Here is a 21,802-nt window from a genome sequence, read left to right as displayed (position 1 = left end):
AATGATTTAGATACAGCCACTGGTTAGTCACAGAAATCAGATGTTTTAGAAGCCTCCTGGTCTTAAGCTCATCACAAATGAAAGAGAGGAAAAACAGTTATTGAGCAAACCCCACCATGAGCTTCCTGTTCTGCTAGGACTGGAGTCCCCAGCCCCTGGGCCACAGACCAATAACAATCTGGGACCAGGCCTCCCAGCAGGTGAGCGGTGGGCAGGCGAGCAAAGCTTCTGTATTTGCAGCCGCTCCCCAGTGCTAGTAGCATCACCGCCTCAGCTCCACCTCAGATCATCAGGCATTCGATTCTCATAGGAGCACCGGTCCCTGCTGCCATAAAGGTTGGGGACTGCTATGCATACTTATGGTACGTGTGTGTGTGTAATTTTTTCCCTGTTTGATTATCACACAGTCCTAATAGATAATCTATTGTCCTATCCCATTTTACCCATGAGGAAGCTAGGACCAGAGAGACCAAGTGACTTGTTTAAATTTAATTAGCTAAAAAGTGGCAGAGATGGAATGACTTAACTATTGTTGGATTTATGATCGCTGAAAAGGTATATATGCAAGTGAGAACAGAAGAAGAAGAAAACTGGTGATGAATTTAAGGAATATTACCATTACACTTGATCGTTGACCACCGCAGGGGTTAGGGGCACCAATCCCCCGTACGGTCAAGAATGCACGTGTAATTTTTGAGTCCCCCAGAACTTAACTACTAACAGTCTACTGTTGACTGGAAGCCTTACCGATAACATGGTCGATTAACACATTTTGTATGTTATATGTATTATAAGGAATTTTACAATAAAGTAAGCTAGAGAAAAGAAAATATTAAAATCATAAGGAAAAGAAAAAACATACACAATACCATTCGTATTTTTAAAAATGCATGTAAGTAGACCCATGCAGTTCAAGAAGCCTGTGTTTTTCAAAGGTTAACTGTAGTTTCTTAATTGATGAGGAGCTTGAGTCACTAGCTTCACTGGGTGAAGTGACGTACTTCAATAGGCTCCTTAGGATGAAAAGTGGAGAAGAAAATGGGGAGTTTGCATTTGTGATTGATACGGAATTTAGTTATTTACAATCTGTAGATGTTACAGGAAGTCTGCATACTTTTAACCCAATCCAAAAGGTCAGAGAATAAGAACTCTTCTATTTATTCTAAAAAATTTTTCCTATATAAAACATATTAGGAAAAACTAGCATTTCTGAGCCAACTGGTAGTAGTAGCCATTTTTCTGAAGGGAAAAAAGTTTAGATATCTGTCATATGAAAAGTTTATGGAGAACTATTTGTATAATGATATTACCATTTATTGTATGCCTGTTAGGTTTCAGGAACTGTGCCAAGTGCATTATGTATATATCCTTTAATCCTTACAAGATCCCAGCCTGTCAGGGTGATAGTGCCATATCCATTTTACAGATGAGGAAGAGGTGGTTCAGAGAAACGAAAGAACTTGCCCAAGGTCAAAAAGCTAGGAAATGATGAAGCTGAGATTTTAATCCTGTAAGACTTCAAAGATTTTGCTTTTAATAACTGTGCTCTACTGCTTCTAGTATTGCTTTGTAACAAAAGTCAATAAAAATCAATGAAGAAACCATTCATTATTGTTATCCATAAAATGGCTTCAATTACTTATGCCTTAGTTCTGACAGTTCTCAATTTATAAATGAATGTAGATCCAAAAGTTTTTGGTTTTTGTTTTAAAATTTAGAAACAGTATTTTAAGTGGCGGTTAGTTTTCTGTACCTGCCTATTTTATCAGATAAGTCACTGGTAATTAATTAATTTGAACTAAGTAGTACCATATCGTGGACTAAGAATGCGTTTGTGGCTTGAACTAAGAACCCAAATACCACTTTCGATGTTTCATTAGGAAAATTAGAGTGTAGAACCCCCTTCTCCACTCTTCCTGTCTTAATCATGTTAGAGGCTACATGGCTCTGGGGCTAGAAAGACTCACTGAACAAGACTTGAGTAGCACACATTAGTCTTCCAAAAAGAATTAAATTAAGGAAATGATTCCTGTCCTCTGTGGCTTTAGGGAAATTCCTGGCTATGCTGCAGTTATTTATATGGGTCAGACAATCATACATTTCTTCAATTTATTTTGCCCACTAGTTTAGTCTATCTTTTGCTATTAAACTCTATTTTCGTTAGGTAACCAACTCCTCTCCCTAAAAATCACCCTATCCCAAGCCTGAGTTCTTCTTCACCTTCAAGGTTTTCCATGATGCAACCTCAGGAGTTGGCAGACTTTTTCTGCAAAGGGCCAGTTAAATATTTTAGGCTTTGCAAACCACATGTAGTAGTATTGTTGTTGTTGTTTTGCATATTCTCCTCCACCCCTATTAACCCTTTAAAAATGTAAAAGCATTCTTACCTCTGGGCCAAATGAAAACAGGCCACAGAACCATGGACATTTATTTACCTATCCTTTATATAGAGCCCTCTTTTATCTTTCTGGTCATGTTTTCAATCAGTTATTCAAAATATATAACCTCCATTTAAATCAAGATGGTTTCCTTTCTCATTGCCTTTGTAGATACTATCTTTCAACGCTGCCTGTTGTTTCCATAATTGTTCTGCTTTTCCACATCCTCATACTTATTCTGTAATATCTGGCCCAAGTCTTCCGTGAAACTAATTCTCATCTTATTCCTATAGAACTTAGTTTGTCCCACATAAGTTAGTTTTCTTAATTGAGAACATGTTCCATGTTTTTCCGTAATAGCTTGCTATAAACTATAGAAATAAAAAGATTCATGTTTTTCCTCAAACTGTTTTATGGGGAATGCCTATGGTTACTTTTTCTTTCATAGTATTCCTTCCATTTGGCATCTTATTCCCTCTCCCCTAAATCTAAATTTGAGAATTGGAAGCTTGCGTCTGAGATGATCATGACTCATTCTTTAAATGACTTATCCAAAGTCACACAACAATTTAGTATCCCAGCTCTTTCTTACTTTGTGATAGAAGGCACCTATTTCACTTTTGATTGAGTTTTTCTTCCCCTGTGAAATGGAGATGATGAGGATGAAAGGAATTGTATGTGTAAAGTGCTTAAATCAATGCCGGGCACTTAGTAAGTACTTAAAAACTTGGAGCTGTTATTAGCATGTTTGGAAACCAGTAAAAAGTTAAGGCTGAAAAGTGTTATTGGTAGGTTTGGGATAGTACTGTATGAGTGAATGCAGTTTAGCATTTCATTGAGCCTGTGTATGTATTGTTCATTAATTCAGTAAAAGTTTGAAGCTGTCAGTCTGGGACTGTTAAGAAGATAATGAAACCTCTCTGCTTCCAAGTTACCCTGCTGTAGTGGAGAAGGTAGGCACACAGAGAGTGTAAACTGATCATGCTGTGGAGGAAGAGAATGACTGCTTTGGGTACAAGGTGAAGAGAAAAAGCTTATGAATGTGGTGAGAGTTGAGATGGACCTTGAAGAATGATAATTAGTTTTCAGGGACGCCATGGGAAAAGGAGGAAGTTCCAGGCAGGGCAAAGTTGTTGATGCTAAAGCACAGGGATTCTATAAACACAGTATAGAAAAACTTGGGTCACAGTGTGGTAGAAGAATTGAAGTAGGTACTTTCTGAAATACAGGGAGACAGATTTGGAGGCTTTTGTAGTTAGAGAAGAAATGAAGTGAGCTTGAAATTGATACTAATAGAATTTTTCAGTAGAAAATTTCAGCATATAAAAAACAGTTTAATGAGCCTTGTGTATCACTCAGCTTCAACAATTAGCAATTAGCAATAAATGGCTCATCTTATTTCACCTGTACTTTCCACTTCCCCATTACCACTTGTCTTTTGGAGGGGATTAAAGTTGTTTTGAAGCCCCAGGAAAGGTTAATGACCAGGGGCTAAACCATTGTGAGAGAGACTTGAGTTCATCAAGGAAGGAAGGGGTGCATTAGCCAGAAGGGATGGATGCTTTGGAAGAAAGTACCTGTTGCTCAAGAAGTTCAAGGAGAAGACTGCAACTGCACTGTTCAGTATGGTGGCTGCCATCCATATATGGCTATTTCAATTTAAAATTAAGTTAATGAAAATTTAAAAATTTAGTTCCTTAGTCACGCTGGCCATATTTCAGGTTCTCAGCTACACATATTGGGCGGCACAGATATAGAACTTTTTTATCATCACAGAAAGTCCTGTTGGACAGCACTGGACTTGAGCCCTAAGATCTCCTTTTCTGAGTCCTGTGGCGCTTTTGGTGTGTCTAGGTCATATCTAATTGTGCATGGTTTTATGACCAAGTTCCTTATCCTTTCCTATAAATAAAACTTCATGTGAAGAGGTTTTTTTTTTTTTTCCTTTTTTACAACTCTAGTATGTGCAGGAATATGAGGAAGATAATTAGCTAATAATTATTAGGCATTTAATGTGCCAGACATTGTTCTTAAGCCAAACTGTATGGAATATCACTTAATTCTCCAACCTTATGAGAAGATACTATTTTATTTTTTTGAGAAGGTACTCTTTATAATCACTATTTTGTAAATGTTGAAATTGAGACACAGAACCGAAGCCATGAGGTTAATGTCACAAAGCTGGGAAATGATAGGGCCAGAATTTGAACTCAGGCAGTTGCAGACAACTGAAATTAGTTATTGTGGGGATGGTAGTTGTTTTTAAACATTGATTCTAGTTGATTATGTGATGGGGTTAACCTGGTAGTTCTGGGTAATTAAGAGTTGCCAGACCACCTCAGTTTGCTTTAAAAAAAAACAAAAAACAAAAAACAACTGGGTTGTCATGGACTGCTAGGGAGTCCTACTACCTTGTTTGACTAATTTTTTCAGTGAGGAAATATTCAGTAAGTATTAGTTATAGAATTTCCCTTTAATGAAAAAACTGAAATAGGAAGAACAAATTACTCACCTAAGAGTTAAACAAAAGAGCTGGAATTAGATTTCTAGTTTTTAGTTAATTGTCTTTTTTTTTGACAGCTGTAGTATTTTAGTACTACACAGAAAAATTGAATTAGTCAATACTTGTCATAATTCACAAAAACTATACTATATACTTAATTTATTTCACAGTTAAGTGTACTTATCGTATGCCAGGCTCTCTTCTTAAGCCCTGGGCATATAGTGGGTAATGAGACAGAAGTGTTTGCCCTCATGGAGTTTGTCTTCTGGGGATGGAGGATAGAGACAAAGTAAACAGATGAACACATAATAACCAGAATTTCAGATACTAAGTAGTATGATGTACTGATATTAAGTACTAGAATGGTGATATAATGGTTGGGGAGCTACTTTTGATGGAGTGGTCAGGGCAGGCCTCTTTGAGGAGGTGACATTTAAGTTGAGATCTATATAACAAGCACTTGACTATGTGAACATCTGGGGGGAAGAGATTTATAACTTTACTAGAAGGGGTTTGGAGGTACATAGTATATTCTTACTATGCCAAAAGGAAAAATAAGTTACATTTATACAACTATTCTGGTTCTAGAAATCTGGATCATAACATATTTTGATCGCATAAGTCTGTTACCCAAGCTTATTGAAACAGTTTTTAGAAACTAACGACATATATAGGTGTAGTGTTGAAAAATGGTGATGTGTGAGCAGAATGGTGAAAAATGAAATAAAAAAGTTCTATAATTATATTGTGTGGTGCCAGTACCAATAGAAATTGCATGGTTCCCCCTTCCCCAATTTTGAAGCAATAGTGGAAAGGAATTTTATTTACTCTTAGATTATTTAATGTGTTTCAGTTATCAGGAGTGCTGTTGGATTGTTTGAAAAAATATATAGATAATATAATTTATTTTTCAATACAGTTGACATGTAATGTTAGTTTCAAGTGTACAACGTAGTGATTAGATATTTATATAACTTAAGAAGTTATATTGTTCCAATAAATCTGATCATTCCAATAAATCTAGCACCTATCTGACACCATACATAGTTATTACACTATTATTGACTATATACCCTATGCTGTTCTTCACATTCCCATGACTCTTTTGCAACTAACAATTTGTACTTCTTCATCCTTTCCCCTTTTCACCCATTGCCCCCACACCCTTGTCTAGCAACCATCAAAATGTTCTCTGTATCTATGAGTTTGTTTTGTTTGTTCATTTCTCTTGTTTTTTTAGATTCCACTTATAAGCAAAGTCATAGGGTATTTGTCTTTCTCTGTATTTGACTTAGTTCACCTCTTAGGTTGATCCATGTTGTTGCAGAGGGCAATATTTCATTTTTTTATGGCTGAGTAATATTCCATTGTATGTATCATTTCTTCTTTATCCATTCATCTGTTGATGGACCCTTAGATTACTTCCATATCTTGGCTCTTGTAAATAATGCTTCAGTGAACACATGATCGAATATGTCTTTTAGATTTCTTCAGATAAATATGCACAAGTGGAATTACTGAGTCCTTCTTGTTATAGCCTTTGTTTTAAAGTCCATTTTGTCTGATGTAAGTATTGCTACCCCAGTTTTTGTTTGTTCTCATTTTCATGAAAAGTTTTTTTTTCCATCCTTTTACGTTTAGTCTGTGTGTCTTTTGATCTGAAGTGAGTTTCTTGTAGACAGCCTATGTAAGGGTCTTGTTTTTCTTATTCATTCAGCTACCATATGTCTTTTGATTGCAATATTTAATCAGTTTACATTTAAAGTAATTGTTGATATGTAGTTATTGCCATTTTATTCATATTTTTTATCTTCTTTTTTTTTTTTTAAGTCCCCTTAACATTTCTTGTAATATTGGCTTTATCTGTCTTTCAATCCTAAATGACACTTTCTCTGGGTAGAGTAATCCTGGGTGTAGGTCCTTTTCATCATTTTGTATATTTAGCGCCAGTCTCTTCTGGTCTGCAAAGTTTCTGCTGTGAAATCAGCTGACAGTGTTATGGGAGCTCCCATGAGGTAATTAACTGCTTTTCTCGTGATATTTATAAGATTCTCTGTCTTTAACCTTTGGTCATTTTAATCATGATGTGTCTTGGTGTGGGCCTCTTTGAGTTCATCTTGTTTAGGACTCTCTACACTTCCTGGGTTTGTATGTATGTTTCTTTCACCAGGTTGGAGAAAGTTTTCCATCATTATTTCTTGAAAATTGAAAAAAAGGTTTTCAATTCCTTCCTCTCTCTCTTCTGGTACTTCTATGATGCTGATGTTGATATGCTTGATGTTGTCCCAGAGGCCCCTTAAACCAGCAGTCCCCAACCTTTGTGGCATGAGGGCCCAGTGCTCCTATAAGAATCTAGCACCTGATGATCTGAGGTGAAGCTGAGGCAGTGATGCTAGCGCTGGGAAGCTGCTGCAAAGACAGATGAAGCTTTACTTGCTCACCACTCACCTCCTGCTGTGTGGCCTGGTTCCTAACACGCCAGGGACCAGTACCTATCTGCAGCCCAGGGTTTGGGAATCCTTGCTTTGTTTTGGGGATCTTTTTTTCTTGTTGCTGTTCTGATTGAGTGTTTTTTGCTACATTGTCTTCCAAATCGCTGATTCGATCCTCTACTTCATCTAATCTACTGTTGATTTCCTCTGATGTATTTTTCATTTCAGTTATTGTAATCATTTCTGAGTGGTTCTTTTTTTTATGTTTCCTATCTCTTTATCGATGTTCTCACTGAGACCACTGAGCATCCTTATCACCAGTGTTTTGACTCGACGTCTGGTAGATTGCTTATTTCCATGTTTAGTTCTTTTTTTGGAGCTTTGTTCTTTTCTTTCATTTGGGACATGTTTGTCTCTTCATTTTGGCTGCTTCCCTGTGTTTGTTTCTATGTTAGGTAGAGAGAGCTGCTGTGTCTCCCAGTCTTGACAGAGTGACTGCCTTTGGTAGCAGGTGTCCTGTTTGGCCCAGTGGTGCAGTCTCCCTGGTCACCTGAGCTGGTGTTCCAAGTGTGTCCCTTGTGTGGGTTGTGTGGCACGTGCCCTCCTGTCGTAGTTGAGTCTCGATTGCTGTTGGATGGACCCTCAGGCTGATTGGTTGTAAGGACTGGCTGAGGCTACAGTGGAGGTGCTGCTGTGCAGGGGCCGACCCTATGGAACGGGATTCACTTTAGCTGGGCTCTGGTGCTTGTTGAGCCTGCATTTTGGATGTGTGGTTTGTGGAGGTGGTTGGGTGGTGCTCTGGTGTGGTCTGAAGCTGGCCACCGGCTGTGTTGGTTCTCAGGCCTCTTGGGAGGGTCTCTGGTGCAGGCCAGGGTCAGCTGCTGCCTGTGCCCTGCCCAGGGCAACTTAGTGTGAGCTGCAAAGTGACCCGCAGATGGTTGCCATTTGTGCTGGGCTTGGAGGTGCTTAGCAAGAGGTACGGCTCATGCTGAGGCCAGATGCTGCTTTTAGGGAGGCTGTGAACCTTTAAGAGGTTTTAGGAAAGTCCACGGCATGAGCCAAGACAGGTTGTTTGTATGGAAAAGCACGGGGAAGGGTCTCAGCGAATAACCTGGGTGGGGTGCACAGAGTTAGTCGGACTGATTGAGAGTCAGATATGGTGCCTGCCTCTGCGTGCAGGCTGGATGAAGGGAGGGTTCGAAAAAGGAACGATGGCTTCTTGACAGAAGGCTTCTTGACAGAAGGCTTCTTGGCATATCCTTATGCCAGCTCTTCCATCTAGGAGAGAGCTGCTCCTTCAGCCCTCTTCGGCCCCTTCAGCCAGGCTATTCAGTTCCTTCCTATATGTCCCTGGTGCTTTTTGTGCTGCTGTCCCAGTGCTGGAGCTCAGAGCAAGCGAGTCTGTGCACAGGCCCTTTAATAAGAACACCTGGGACTCTACAGCCCTCCATCTCACTCAACCACGAGTGAGTCTGCTGGTTTTCACAGCCATAAGTTATGGAGAGAGACTTTTCTCCCTGGCACTAGAACCCTGGACTGGGGAGCCTGGTATAGAGCTGGGACCCCTCACTTATCAGGGGAGACCCCCATAGCTGAGATAGCTCTCCAGATTTTTAACCACCACAAATGGATATGGGACCAGTTCTTCCATGTCTCTGCCCCTCCTACCAGTCTCGAAGTGGCTTCTGTATATCCTGAATTATAGGACTTCCGTTCAGCTAGACTTAAGGAGATTTTCAATGACAGCTGTCCTGAATTTAGTTATAATTTTGATGTGGTTGTGGGAGGAAATTAGCACAGCGTTTACCTGTTTTACCATATTGACTTGGCAGTGTGTTCGTACATATTCTTGTGAATTCCATTTCTGAATGAGACAGATAAAGTATATGTATGAAAATACACATTTTTAACTTTCTGTCGTAGACATAACCTCTGAATTGTAAGCTATCTGAAGGCAAGGTATCTGAAGGCGAGGCTGTGTTTATTTTGTTCATTTAAAAGTATTTGTTAAATGTAAAGTTTTAAAAAGCTACAAATTTTGAGGGCTTTCTTTTGCCAGACTCTTTTTTTTTTTACAACTTTAATGAGGTGTAATTGACATACAATAAACCTCACAGTATAAAACATACAATGTAATAAGTTTTGGCTGTGTATGTGTGTCTTTCTGTCTTTTGCATGTTATGTTATTTGATCCTCAGCAGTCCTGTGATCTTATTTCTATTTTACAAATAAGCAAACTGAGGACAAGAGTGGTTAAGTAACCTTTCTAGGGCTACAGTAAGTGGCTAAGCCAGAATTTTAAACAAAGTTGTGTGAAAAGTCGTAGAGTAGTCCTTTAGGTTTTAGTATGCCCTCTGTTTTTAAGCACTGCACTTTGGAGTCCTGGTGCTTTGGATTTCCTGGGTTAGGGAATGTCTGAGATCTCTTCTATAACATTTAGTCACAGTCCTCTCATATTTCTTTCTTCTGCCCTTGGTGTATTGATGATGTCCTTTGCAACAGAAAAGCTTTTTTGGAGTCAAGTCCCACTCATCTGTTTTTTTCATCTGTTATTTGTGCTTTTAGTTTCATATCTAAGAATCCATTGCGAAATCCAAGGTCTTGAAGATTTATTCGATGTTTTTTTCTAAGAGTTTTATAGCTTTATATTTAGGTATTTGATCCATTTTGAGTTAGTTTTTATATATGGTATGCGGTAGGGGGGTCCAACTAGTACATTCTTTTACTATCCACTTGAATATCCACTTGTTCCAGCACCAGTTGTTGAAAAGACTGTTTTTATTCCCCCCATTGAATTGTTGTGGTACGCTTCTCAAAAATCAATTGACTATAAGTGTAAGATTTTATTTCTGGGTTATCAGTGCTGTTTTATTGCTTTGTGTGTCTATCCTTATGCCAGTACCATACTGTCTTGATTACTATAGCCTCCCAAGATTATTTTGAAGCAATTCTTGACATCATGTCATTTCTTCTGTATTTTCAGTATATCTCGAAGAGAACGGAAGTTTTAAAAAACATACCATTAGGACATGTAAAAATTAACATTAATTCCTGAGTATTATTTAACGTCCTATCAGTTCAGATTTTCCCAATTGTCTGTCTTTAAAAAAAAAAAAGCTTCACCAAGGAGTAATTTCGATATAGTGAAATTCACCAATTTAAAATGCACAATGTAATAAGTTTTTCACATCACAATTATAATTTATGTACGATAAAATTCAACCTTTTTTTAGGTACACAGTTTAGGTGTTTCTTTGGATCTCCTTTTAGTTTTGGGAGTGGCAGGTTTTTGGGATACAATGTACATACAAGAAACTCACCCTATTTAGTATTAAGTTCTTTGAGTTTTGACATATGTAGAGTCATGTAATCACTACCACAGTTAAAGATACCACCCTGTAAAGTTCCTTCCGTGCTTTTATATTAAATCCTCTCCCTTCACCCTCAGACCCAGGTAGTCATTGATGAGATTTCTATATAGATTTATCTTTCCAGAATGTCATATAAATGGAATCATGGATCATGTAGCTTTTTGTGTTTGACTTCTTTCACTTTGAACAAGAGTCCCCAACCCCTGGTCCGAATCCTGTTAGGAACTGGGCTGCACAGTGAGCAATGAACCTAGTGAAGCTTCATCTGTATTTGCAGCCGCTCCCCAGCTCTAGCATCCCCGCCTCAGCTCCACCTCAGGTCATCAGGCATTAGAGCCTTATAGGGGCACCGGTCACTGGTGCCAAAAAGGTTGGAGACCATTGCTTAAAATCATCTCTAGATTACTTATAACCTGTAAATGCTATGTAAATAGTTGCTGTACTGTATTGTTTAGGGAATAATGACAAGAAGTCTACATGTTTAGTACAGACGCAACTGTTGTAGGCCTAACTGCATAGTACACATCAGCAACAACCTATCTTTTTTTTGAACCCGCTAATACAGAGGGCCAACTGTACTACCACAGTTTGTTTATTCATTCACCAAATAATGGATATTTGGGCTCTTTTTAGTTTTTGGCTATTATGAATAAAACAGCTTTGCACATTCACATTCATTGACCCTGAATAATTTCCTAAGAGCGGGATTGCTAGGTTGTATAAGTATGTTTAATTTAATAAGAAACCGCCAAACTCTTTTCCAAAATGGCTTGTATCATTTTCACTTCCTGCCAGCAGTGTATGAGAGGTTTTGTTGCTCTGCATCCTCACTAACAGTTGGTATTGTTGGCCTTTAATTTTGTCCAATAAATCTTATTTGGTTAAATGTCTGTGTAAGTCATTTGCACATTTATCAGGCTAATCTTTTTACTAATAAGTTGTATATTCTGAGTATGTCTATAATCAGACATATTTTGCAAGTATTTCTTTGTCTATGGATTGACTTTATTTTCTTAAAAGTGTCTTTCAAAGAATAGAATATTTAAAAATTTGATGAAGTTTTTGCTTTTATGGTTTATATTTTTTCTGTCCTATTCGAAATCTCTGTCTAACCCAAGGTCATAAAATTTTTCTCATAGTTTCTCCCTCACCCCCTCAGATTTTCTTTTAAAAGTTTTATTTAAACCTTTTATGATTAGGTCATTGGCCTATTTCAAGTTATCTTTGCTAAGTAAGCTCTCTTATTTGTAGTAGCTTTTTTTGTAGGATTTTCTGCATTAATGATCATGTTGTCTTTTAAAGATACTTTTCTTTTCTGTCCAATCATTTGTGTTATTTCATTTTCTTGCCTTTATTGCATAAGCTAGAACCTCCAGTTCAGTTGTCTCATCATTCTGTTTTTCTTTTACGGTTTGTTCTAATCAGTATTCACATGAGGTTTGCAAGTTGTTTGATATGTTTGATCTACAGTTTAACCCTTCATTTTTATGATAGGGGCTTTTGAATCAGTGATCAGCACAAAGTTCTTGCTTTTGTGGAGCTTGTTCATAGCATTGACTTTTTTTCCCCAATTGGTGGATCCAAATCAATTAAATTCCATTGTAAAACTTAAAAATAATTAAATGAGAATAAGAGCACTTTCATGACATTTCTCAATTATGTATACGTTAAACTTTCACCTATAGTCAAGTAACATTTTACTACATTTACTTTTTCATTTTCTCTTAAAGTCGATATATACATAATTAATATAAAATTAAAGTTACTTTATTAAACATGATAGACGTGGTGCCTCTTAGCTCTAAATACTTTACAATATATTTCCTAACAACAAGGATAGTCTCTTACAAAACTACATTACAGTTGTCAAGGAAATTAATACTGTGCCAAGCTATTTTCTATAGAACTTATTCAAATTTTACCAATAGTTCTAATTTTCTTTACAACAAATAGTTTTTTTTCATAGTTCAGTAATCATTCCAAGATTATATGTTACATTCAGTTGTCATGTCTTTATGGCCTCCTTTAATCTGAGATAGTTCCTTAGTTTTTCTTTGTCTTTTATGACTCAACACTTTGGAATTTTACAGGTTATTTTGTAGAATGTCTCTCAGCTAGGGTTTGTCTGATGTTTCCTTGTGATTAGATCCAGATTATGCATTTTTGGCAAGAATAACATGGAAGTGATGCATGCGTTCTCATTGTATGCTACCAGTAGATGCATGGTGTACATTCGTTCCATTGCTGATGCTGTTAACTGTGATCACTATAAAGTTATTTTTCACTGTCATTAATCATTCTCTTATGGGGAGTTACTTTGTGACTATAAATACCCTTTTTCTGCTTTACTAGCTTTAGTATCTATTGGCGATTTTTGCCTGAAACAGTTATTACTATAGTGGTTACCAAATGTAACCTTCTAATTCCATTATTCCTTCTACATTTATTAGTTGGAGTTCACTTGTGAGGTTTATAGTGTGACAAGGGAATGGAGCATGAGACGAGCTCTCTAGGTGAAGGAGCAGGGCTCTGGCTCAGGGTGGCACAGGTAATTTCTGTGAAGAGTTCAACTTCCATAGTCTGAGAGCTATGTGAAAGGGTACAGAGCAAAGTAGAATGCCTCTTTCTTCCTGTTGGGTTGACCCTTTTACATTATAAAATGTTCCTATTTATCTCTATTAACATTTTTTATTTCAAAGTCTGTTTTGTCTGATATTAGTGCAGCCACTCTACCTTTCTTGTATGTGCTGTTTGGACGATAAATCTTTTTTCATTCTTTTACTTTCCATCTATTTGTATCTTTGAATCTAAAATATTTCTCTTATAGACAAAGTATAGTTGGATTTTATTTTTTATCCAGCTAAGCCTGTATCTCCAGTGATTCTACCAATCTCCTATCAATTGCTTTTGACCACCTCCACTGTTTTTGAGAGCACTGGTAGGCATGAACTTCTCTGCACACTGTTGCAAATGAAGTTCCTTTGTGAAAAAAAATTGGAGCTTATCTTTTTTGTAATTGTGGTAAAATATAGATAACAAGTTAGTTTTAACCATTTTTTAAATTAATTTTTAAATTCGTCGGGTAACATTGGTTGATAACATGAGAGTTTTGGGTGTACAACTTTATAATACAATATCTGTGTACTCTGTTGTATGCTCACCACCTAGTACTCTATAATATGCTCTCTTTTCTTGACCTTACCTTCTTTGCCCTCCCCATACCCCTTTACCTTCTGTTAACCACCATTCTGTCTATGAGTTTGAGGGGTTTTTTTTTGCTTGTTTTTTTGTTCATTTGCTTTTTTTGGTTTTATATCCCACATAGAGTGAAATTATACGATTCCTGTCCTTTTCGTCTGTCTTACTTCACTTGGCATAATACTGTCCAGATCCATCCATGTTGTCACAAATGATGGTGTTTCATCTTTTTTATGGCTGAGTGGTATAACCATTTTTAAATGTCTAGTTTAGTGGCATTATGTACATTCACGTTGTTGTGCTACTACCTATCGTTGTGCTACTTCTGTTAAGTTAAAACATTTCCCAAAAAGGAATCCCTGTACCTATTAAGCAGTTACTTCCTGTTCCAACTACCCTCCAACCCCTGGCATCTACCATGCTACTTTCTGTCGATGAATTTGACCACATACCTCAGATAAGTAGAGTTGTACAACAGTTGTCCTTTTGTGTCTGGTTTATTTCACTTAGCTTGTCTTTGAGGTTCATCTATGTTGTAGCATGTATCAGAACTTTTTTTATTTTTAAGGCTAAATAATATTTCACTATATGAATGTACCACATTGTTTATCCATTCATTTGTTGATGTTTCTTTTTTTCACCTTTTGGCTTTTGTAAATACTGCTATGAACATTGGTATACAAATATCTGTTCAAATCCCTACTTTCAGTTATTTTGGGTATATATTCAGAAGCGGAATTGCTGGATCATATCGTAATTCTATGTTTAATTTTTTTGAAGACCTGCTATACTATTTAACACAGCAGCTGCAGCATTTTACAATGCAATGCACAAGAGTTCCAGTTTCTCCACATTTTTGCCAACATGTTATTTTCTGGAAGTTTCTGTTTGTTTGTTTTTGATAGTAGCCATCTTAGTGGGGGGTGAAGAGGTAGCTCATTTTAATGACTAGTGATATTGAGCATCTTTTTATGCATCTTTTGGCCAAATGTATAATTTCTTTGGGGAACTGTCTATTGAAGTGTTGTCTGTTTTTGAATTAGGTTGTATTTGTTTTTGTTGTTGTAGGAGTTCTTTATGAATTTTGGATATTAACCCCTTATCACATATATGAGATGCAAATAATTTTTTTCCCAATTTTGTGGATTGTCTTTTCAATCTCTGATAGCATCCTTTGCACAAAAGTTTTTAATTTTCACGAAGTCTTTTTTGTCTATTTTTTTTCTTATGCTGCCTGTGCTTTTGGTGTCAATATTAAGAAATCATTGCTAAACTGAAGGTCATGAAGATCTTTTTCCTGTTTTTCTCCTAAGAGTTCTGTACTTTTAGCTCTTAAATTTAGGTCTTTGACCCATTTTGAGTTAATTTTTGTATATCACGTAAGGTAACAGTACAGCTTCATTCTTTTGCATCTGGATATTCAGTTTTTTTCAGAATTATTTGTTGAAAAGACTGTCTTTTCCCCATTGAATGGTTCGAACCACCTTGTTAAAAATCAGTTGCCCATATATGTGAGGCTGGCTTTCTGGGCTCTTTTCTTTTCCATTGGTTTTTATGTCTATCATTATGCCAGTACTACACTGTTTTGATGACTGTAGCTTTGTAATATGTTTTGAAATTGGGAAGCCACACTTAATTTTTGATTTATGTGTGTCTTTAAATTTACAATAATTTTTCCTCCTTCTATGCTGTTTTTTTCTTCTCATTTATTTGTTGAAGAAACTGTCATTTGTTATGTAGAATTTACCACATTCTGGATTTAACCGATTTGTAACTCCATGGTATCACTTAATATATTCTTCTATCTTATGTATCTTTAAATTAGTAGATTTGTAAACTTGATTAAATCCAGGCTCTGATTGCATCCTATTAGGAGACACTTTTTTTTAGTTAGGGAAATTTAAAAAGCAGACAGAATGATATAATTAACCCCTCTACACCTGTCACCTAGCTTCAACAGTTAAGAACTCAACTTTATTTATAACCTCATTTATTTCCTCCTTCCTGTATTATTTTGAAGCAATATAAACTCTTACTTTTCTAAGTTTCTATATGTTAATTCATGCTTACCATAGTGTCTGGCATTTTGAATCACAGTTTTAACCTCATATTTTAGTAACTATTGAAAGCTCAGAATCCTAGATATTGTTTTGTTAATAAATCTGATTCATCTAATCATATTTAGGACTAGACATGATCTTGGCTTTTCTTGAGATTCAGTTTTTGTTACTATGAAATATTAGGATGCTTTGTTTCAAAATACTAAAAAAAGAGAAGCATAATCAGAGTGGATCCAAAAAGGGAAAAAAAAAAAAACTAATGAATTTAGACTTTTATCAGTTTTAGAGAATGTTGCTATGATAGTCTAACATTCCCTGGGGGGCCAACCACCTGGTAGATCAGTGGAAATGAGTGATTTCTACACTCTGTACCACTTTATCCCACTGTTCCCCACCCCCCCCCACCAATTTAACTATTTTTCTACTAACTAAATTAGATTATTAAAACACTCTTTATTAGTCAAAGACATAAATATACAATTAAAAAGTATGGCTTCTATAATGGAGTTTTATGTTTTAAACTCTTCAGTAGCTTTGTGGGGATGCCATATGAGTTTAAGAGCACTTAATTGGTTGTATTTGTTTAAGTCTTTTAACTGTCATTTTAGCAACCACTAGATAATTCTCGCAAGCAAGGTTAGCCATTTTTTAGCCTTAGGCTACAGAAAACAAACAAATAGAAAAAGCTAATAAATTCACATGATGTTTCAAAAACATAGAAATTCAATTAGGCTTAATTGTGGTGTTAGTTTATTCCTCGTGATGCAATTTCAGAGAGACAGCATGACCTAGAAATGAAAAGTCTGGACTTTGGATCACTTGGTTCAAATACCAGTTCTCTGCTGCTCATTAGTGAGATGATTTTGGTCAAGATCTTTAACTGCTAAGGTTCAGTTTCCTCACCTGTAGAGTAGGGGGCAAGAGGTTTGGCATTGTGCTTTCCATAGTGTCTAGTTTGTGGTAAGTTCTGTAAATGATAAATTATTGGTCATAATCCTTAGACTTCAGGTATTTCTCTGTGCTGTGTGTGAGACAGAGTTACAAAATCAGAATGTTAGAAATAGAAGGAATTTCAGAGATGATTTAGTTCAAGACATTATTTTCTAGGTGAAAGAAAGTGACAGAGTTGGAGACCAAACTGGCCTTGGCCTCAGATCATTGCTACTTTACTGGGAATTGACACCATTCATACTGTTAAATTTTTTGGATCTGAATTGTGCTTCTCTTTGTATTAAGTTTGTGGCTTAATTCGAGAGTTGTGATTATTTTATTAAAATGAGATTCCAGTCCTGTTATTCCAGGGTAACTAATTTTTATGAGGGTTATAACATTTCACTTTATTACTGTTTTTATCATAAAAGGCCTAATCTTTTCCAGTGAAACAAGCCTTAGGGTGTATTATGTTCTATAATTAAATTAACTTGACAGCCAACTTTGGTATACTGCAATATTTCAGAGGGAGGGGTTGGCAGGGAAAGGCACTGGTGGTATAGATTCTGACAAAGGCACTTATGATTTAGATGTGAAAGAGCTTTGAATGATTTAACTTTCAAATGTTTTTCTGCAGTTGTAAACACAGTACCTATTTTTAGAGGTGTGGGAAAAATATGGGAGGTGACTTGATGTCAGTCAAATCAGGAATACAATTTACATTTTGTACCTTAGTAGCTTTTCATAACAGTGATTGGTTACTTTTGGAATGAAAATTTTTATATTTAGTATTGCTTATTTCTTCCAGTAGGCTATTTTTATTTTTATTTCTTTTATTTGATTTTTATTATTTTCACATTCTGTTCTTCGTCCTCCCTTCCATGACCGATCCCTGTTCTGGGCCCTTGGAGCAGCAAAGCACAGAGCCTTACTTTAGTTAGTTTTTATGCTTAGCATTAGATGAGCCCAGTCCACAGATTATCTGTGCTTTATTTAAATGGAATTAGATGTTTTAATTTTGAAAATATTTTAGCTTGTTTAGCCTGTCGAATTTAATAAACACAGTGTTTAATCTTTTCAGAGGTCGAAACAATAGCAAAGGACTGCCTCAGTCTACGGTGAGTAACTTGAATATTATTTGTTTGGAAAAATCGGTAATTAAAATGTGATTTTTAAACCATAGACCAGAAGCCAAGGGAAAAAATTTCTTTTGAATTTTATATCTCAGATATCTTTTGTAGGTTAGTACTGTTTGGTATAAACTTATTAGCTATGTGTGTCGTATTCGACGGTGACTATAAATTAATCTATAAATATTTGTCATGCATAAATAATAACTCATTTGTTCTTTTATAAATGGCTAAAGACAGATCTAAGCGAGTGTCTCCTAGAAGATAAGTGGAACACCAGAAGTGGAGTTTGCAGAGCTTTTTGGGTTTTTGATTTTGAATTAATATGCTTTTATTTCATTTTTCTCCCTTGGAAAGGGGCTTTTGGTTTTAAATTTCAGAACTTTATCAGTGAAATTAAACTGGGCATGAAAGAGAAAAGGTGTAAATTCCACGTTATGGAAGAAATAAATGAGCTATCACTAATTATTAAGACTTTGTCTTTATTAGACAGATTTTTTTCTTTAGAATCAGGAGGACACACTTATGTAGTATGTAACATGGAGTTGTGTGGCTGATTAATCCTTAGAGCACTGTCATTGATTCATATATGCTGAGAGAAGGTAGTCAAGGGTCTTCTACAAAGGTGCCCCCACTCCATCCCATTTATCTATCTATTAAGGTTTACTTAACCCTGTTCAGTGTATAGGTCTGTGAGTTTTGATGCATACAGTTGTGCAACCACCATCACAATCAAGGTAATAGAACAGATCCATCACTTCCAAAAGTCCCTCATGCCACTTTGTAGTGAACCTTACTCCCCAACGATCGATCTGTTTTCTGCTCTTACGGTTTTGTTTTTAGTCATAATGCAAATTCACTTTTGCTTTTTTGTATCATGTATAGTTAAAACACTGTTAGTTGGTATGACTGATTTCACTTTTGAAAATTTAAGCTTCTATTCTCTAAGGAAGCAAAAGAGTGTAGTAAAGCAAATCTTCCTTTAATGCATGTAAGGTATTACAAACCTAACTAAACATTTTGTAATAAAATAAATGTTAACTTGAATGTATATACAAGGATAAATTCTGATTGCTAATGTTTTCTCTTAATATTCCAGATTTCTTTCGATGGGATCTATGCAAATATGAGGATGGTTCATATACTTACATCAGTTGTTGTAAGTTATCAGATTATTGGGGAGCAATTGCCTTGGGAGTGAAATAATTTCATAAAGTTAAAATGTAGATGAATGATTTTCTGTGTAACTTTTCTTAGGTCATGTTTAATTAGGATAATTTAGAAAAAAGGGAAAGAACTCTACCCACGTTATTGTAACTCACTATGAAAACATTCTTGTTAACTCTGCAAAATAATATTAGTAATTGTCTTTAGTGCATTCTTTTGTCACCTAATAAAACTGGAGTTGGAGTCAGAAATACCTCAGTATTTAAGTTGAAACTGAGCAGGGTCTCTTGAAGAATTTTGAAAATTCATTGTATCATTGATACATTTTAAATCTTTCTATTGTTCTGTCAGTAAATATGTAATATGTTGAATGAAGCTTGATAAAAAGCTATAAAAAGTAATTTGAAAACAATTTTTTAAAATTTTATTATTAGTTTCAAGTATACAGTATATTGGTTAGACATTTACATAGTTTATAGAATGATCCCCCTATATAGCATATTATTTTTTTGATAAATTATTTGTATGTTTTTAGGGATCCAAATGTGAAGTACAAGTGAAAAACGGAGGTATATATGAAGGAGTTTTTAAAACGTACAGTCCTAAGGTAATTTTTACTCTTTTCCTTTTTGTTAAATGTGAAATCCCATGAATCATCAACTACTGTATAGGTGTATGGCTTCCAGAAAGCATTTATTAGTTTCTCATTTAACAATTTTAGTTATGAGGTGAGTATGTTTGTCCCATTTTCATGCTCAGTGCTTCACCTTTAAAGTACTTTTTAAAACCACTTTGAATGATTTTGCTCTTCAGTTTCAAATACTGATTATTTTATAGATGGTTTGTATAATCTAAAAGACTTAATTGTTCTCTGTGCCTATTAAAATATTTCGGCCTTTTCATGCCTTGTGGACTACAAGGTGGGGGATGGTCCATTGTTTTCTTCTTTATCACTATTAATGTGTTTAAGACAGACCGTAGTAGCAAGGACCAACTTTTAGATGAGAGGATTTATGAATGATGGATAACAGATTGTATTTCTGAGAGAAAGATGATTACAAGGTTCTCGTGAGATAGATTAATTTTGTCAAAGGCATATAAGGGATAGTACCTTGGTGCACTGAACAGTTCCTGTCTTATTTTATAAATGTTTGAATACTTATTCATGTTTTTTATTTTAGTGTGATTTGGTACTTGATGCTGCACATGAGAAAAGTACAGAATCAAGTTCAGGGCCAAAACGTGAAGAAATAATGGAGAGTATTTTGTTCAAGTGTTCAGACTTCGTTGTGGTACAGTTTAAAGATATGGACTCCAGTTATGCAAGAAGAGGTAAATTTTGGTTTCCTAAATATGCTTCATGGTTTATAAGATTTGTTCACGTGGACTCTTCAACATTGATCATGCAGGCGTTTTTTAAATTAAAGAAATATAGGCTTTTCAGAATAACCTAATTAAGACAGATGGGAATTTTAATGCATTTTTGTTGGAAAACATTTAAAATTTCAGTAGAAGATTCCTTAGTACTTTTAGTAAATAGAGACTTGTGTTCTCTTAAAAACAGTTTATAAAGGATTTTCTACAGTTTCATGGTTAAGAATACTACTGATTATACTCAACTGAAAATTTCTTGTCCCATTTGTTGTACAGTGATCTAGTTTATAAATTTTTAGTTTTACTATGCTTATAAATAACATTTCTTTTTTTATTATGCTCATAGTTTTATAAATGCTTTAGTTTTATAATCTGAAAATATAATGAAGGGAGAAAGGCAGAGAGTTGTGGGTAGAAAATGATTGTTTAATGAAGATGAAAACGGTAAAGAAGTAAAACACATATTTAAAGAACATTCAGAGTATGGGACTATATTTTGAGAATATAAAAGTGGTGATGTAGTTATATTAAAATTTAGTATGTTTCAAGTGTCCATTGAGGAAAATATAGGAATTGCTGTTAATCATTTGGAGAGCATAGTCTGCAGTGCTGAGTGTTCAATAACATATTAAAAGACTCTTCTGGGCCATTTCGAACTTGATTCTAAAATTCTTAAGTTGATTTTTTTGGAGAGAGATCAAATTTTATAGTCAATTCTATTGCACATTGTAACTCAACAATTTTTAATATTCATGATTCAGTATATGCCAGCACCTGTTTTTATTATGCTGATTTTTCTACACTGTTACTTATACATTACAAGCCACCCAAAAGTTAAAACCTTTCTCTTGGACCTCTTAACAAGATTCTTAGCTATAGTTAGCTTGCCTTCTCAGAAGCTAGCAGTGCTAGGTACTTTGTAACTGCTTTGCAGTGCTGATAAAAGGACTGTGTTCTGTTCCTGTATCTTCTCAAGTGTCTGTGATTCACAACTTTTTGTCTAAGAGTCCTTCAGTGGCCCATACAAGGAAACAAGTCTTTTTAGTTGCTGCCTTTAGAGTTGATCTTGTTTAGGCCTAGGAGCACAAAATTATTTATATTTATACTTCTGTTGAAGTATTTTACTCTTAAATTGAAAAATTGACTCTAGATCATGAACCAAAGGGAAAATAAAATTTTAGTTTAATTTAATACATAGCACACTGGAAAAAGTATTGGTCATAACAACAAAATATTTCCTCCTGTTTTGGGTGCCGGGC

At 35.5% G+C, this 21,802-nt stretch overlaps 1 protein-coding gene across 10 annotated transcripts in view; it reads left to right on the top strand.

The window, feature by feature from the left end:
* Positions 1-21,802, top strand: part of ATXN2 (ataxin 2) — a 93,873-nt gene that overhangs the window by 11,772 nt on the left and 60,299 nt on the right. For all 10 annotated transcript variants that reach the window (XM_039879450.1, XM_039879455.1, XM_039879448.1 and 7 more), the window contains exons 2-5: positions 17,954-17,990; positions 19,102-19,161; positions 19,705-19,776; positions 20,351-20,501. In XM_039879450.1, coding sequence (XP_039735384.1) covers positions 17,954-17,990; positions 19,102-19,161; positions 19,705-19,776; positions 20,351-20,501 — 320 coding nt within the window. The remainder of the gene's footprint in view (positions 1-17,953; positions 17,991-19,101; positions 19,162-19,704; positions 19,777-20,350; positions 20,502-21,802) is intronic.

Source organism: Pteropus medius, unplaced genomic scaffold (assembly GCF_902729225.1).
Source record: "Pteropus medius unplaced genomic scaffold, Ma_sr-lr_union100, whole genome shotgun sequence".
Lineage (NCBI taxonomy): Eukaryota > Metazoa > Chordata > Mammalia > Chiroptera > Pteropodidae > Pteropus > Pteropus medius.
The sequence above is the reverse complement of the archived record's forward strand: the minus strand, read 5'-3'. Positions and strand labels throughout refer to the sequence as shown.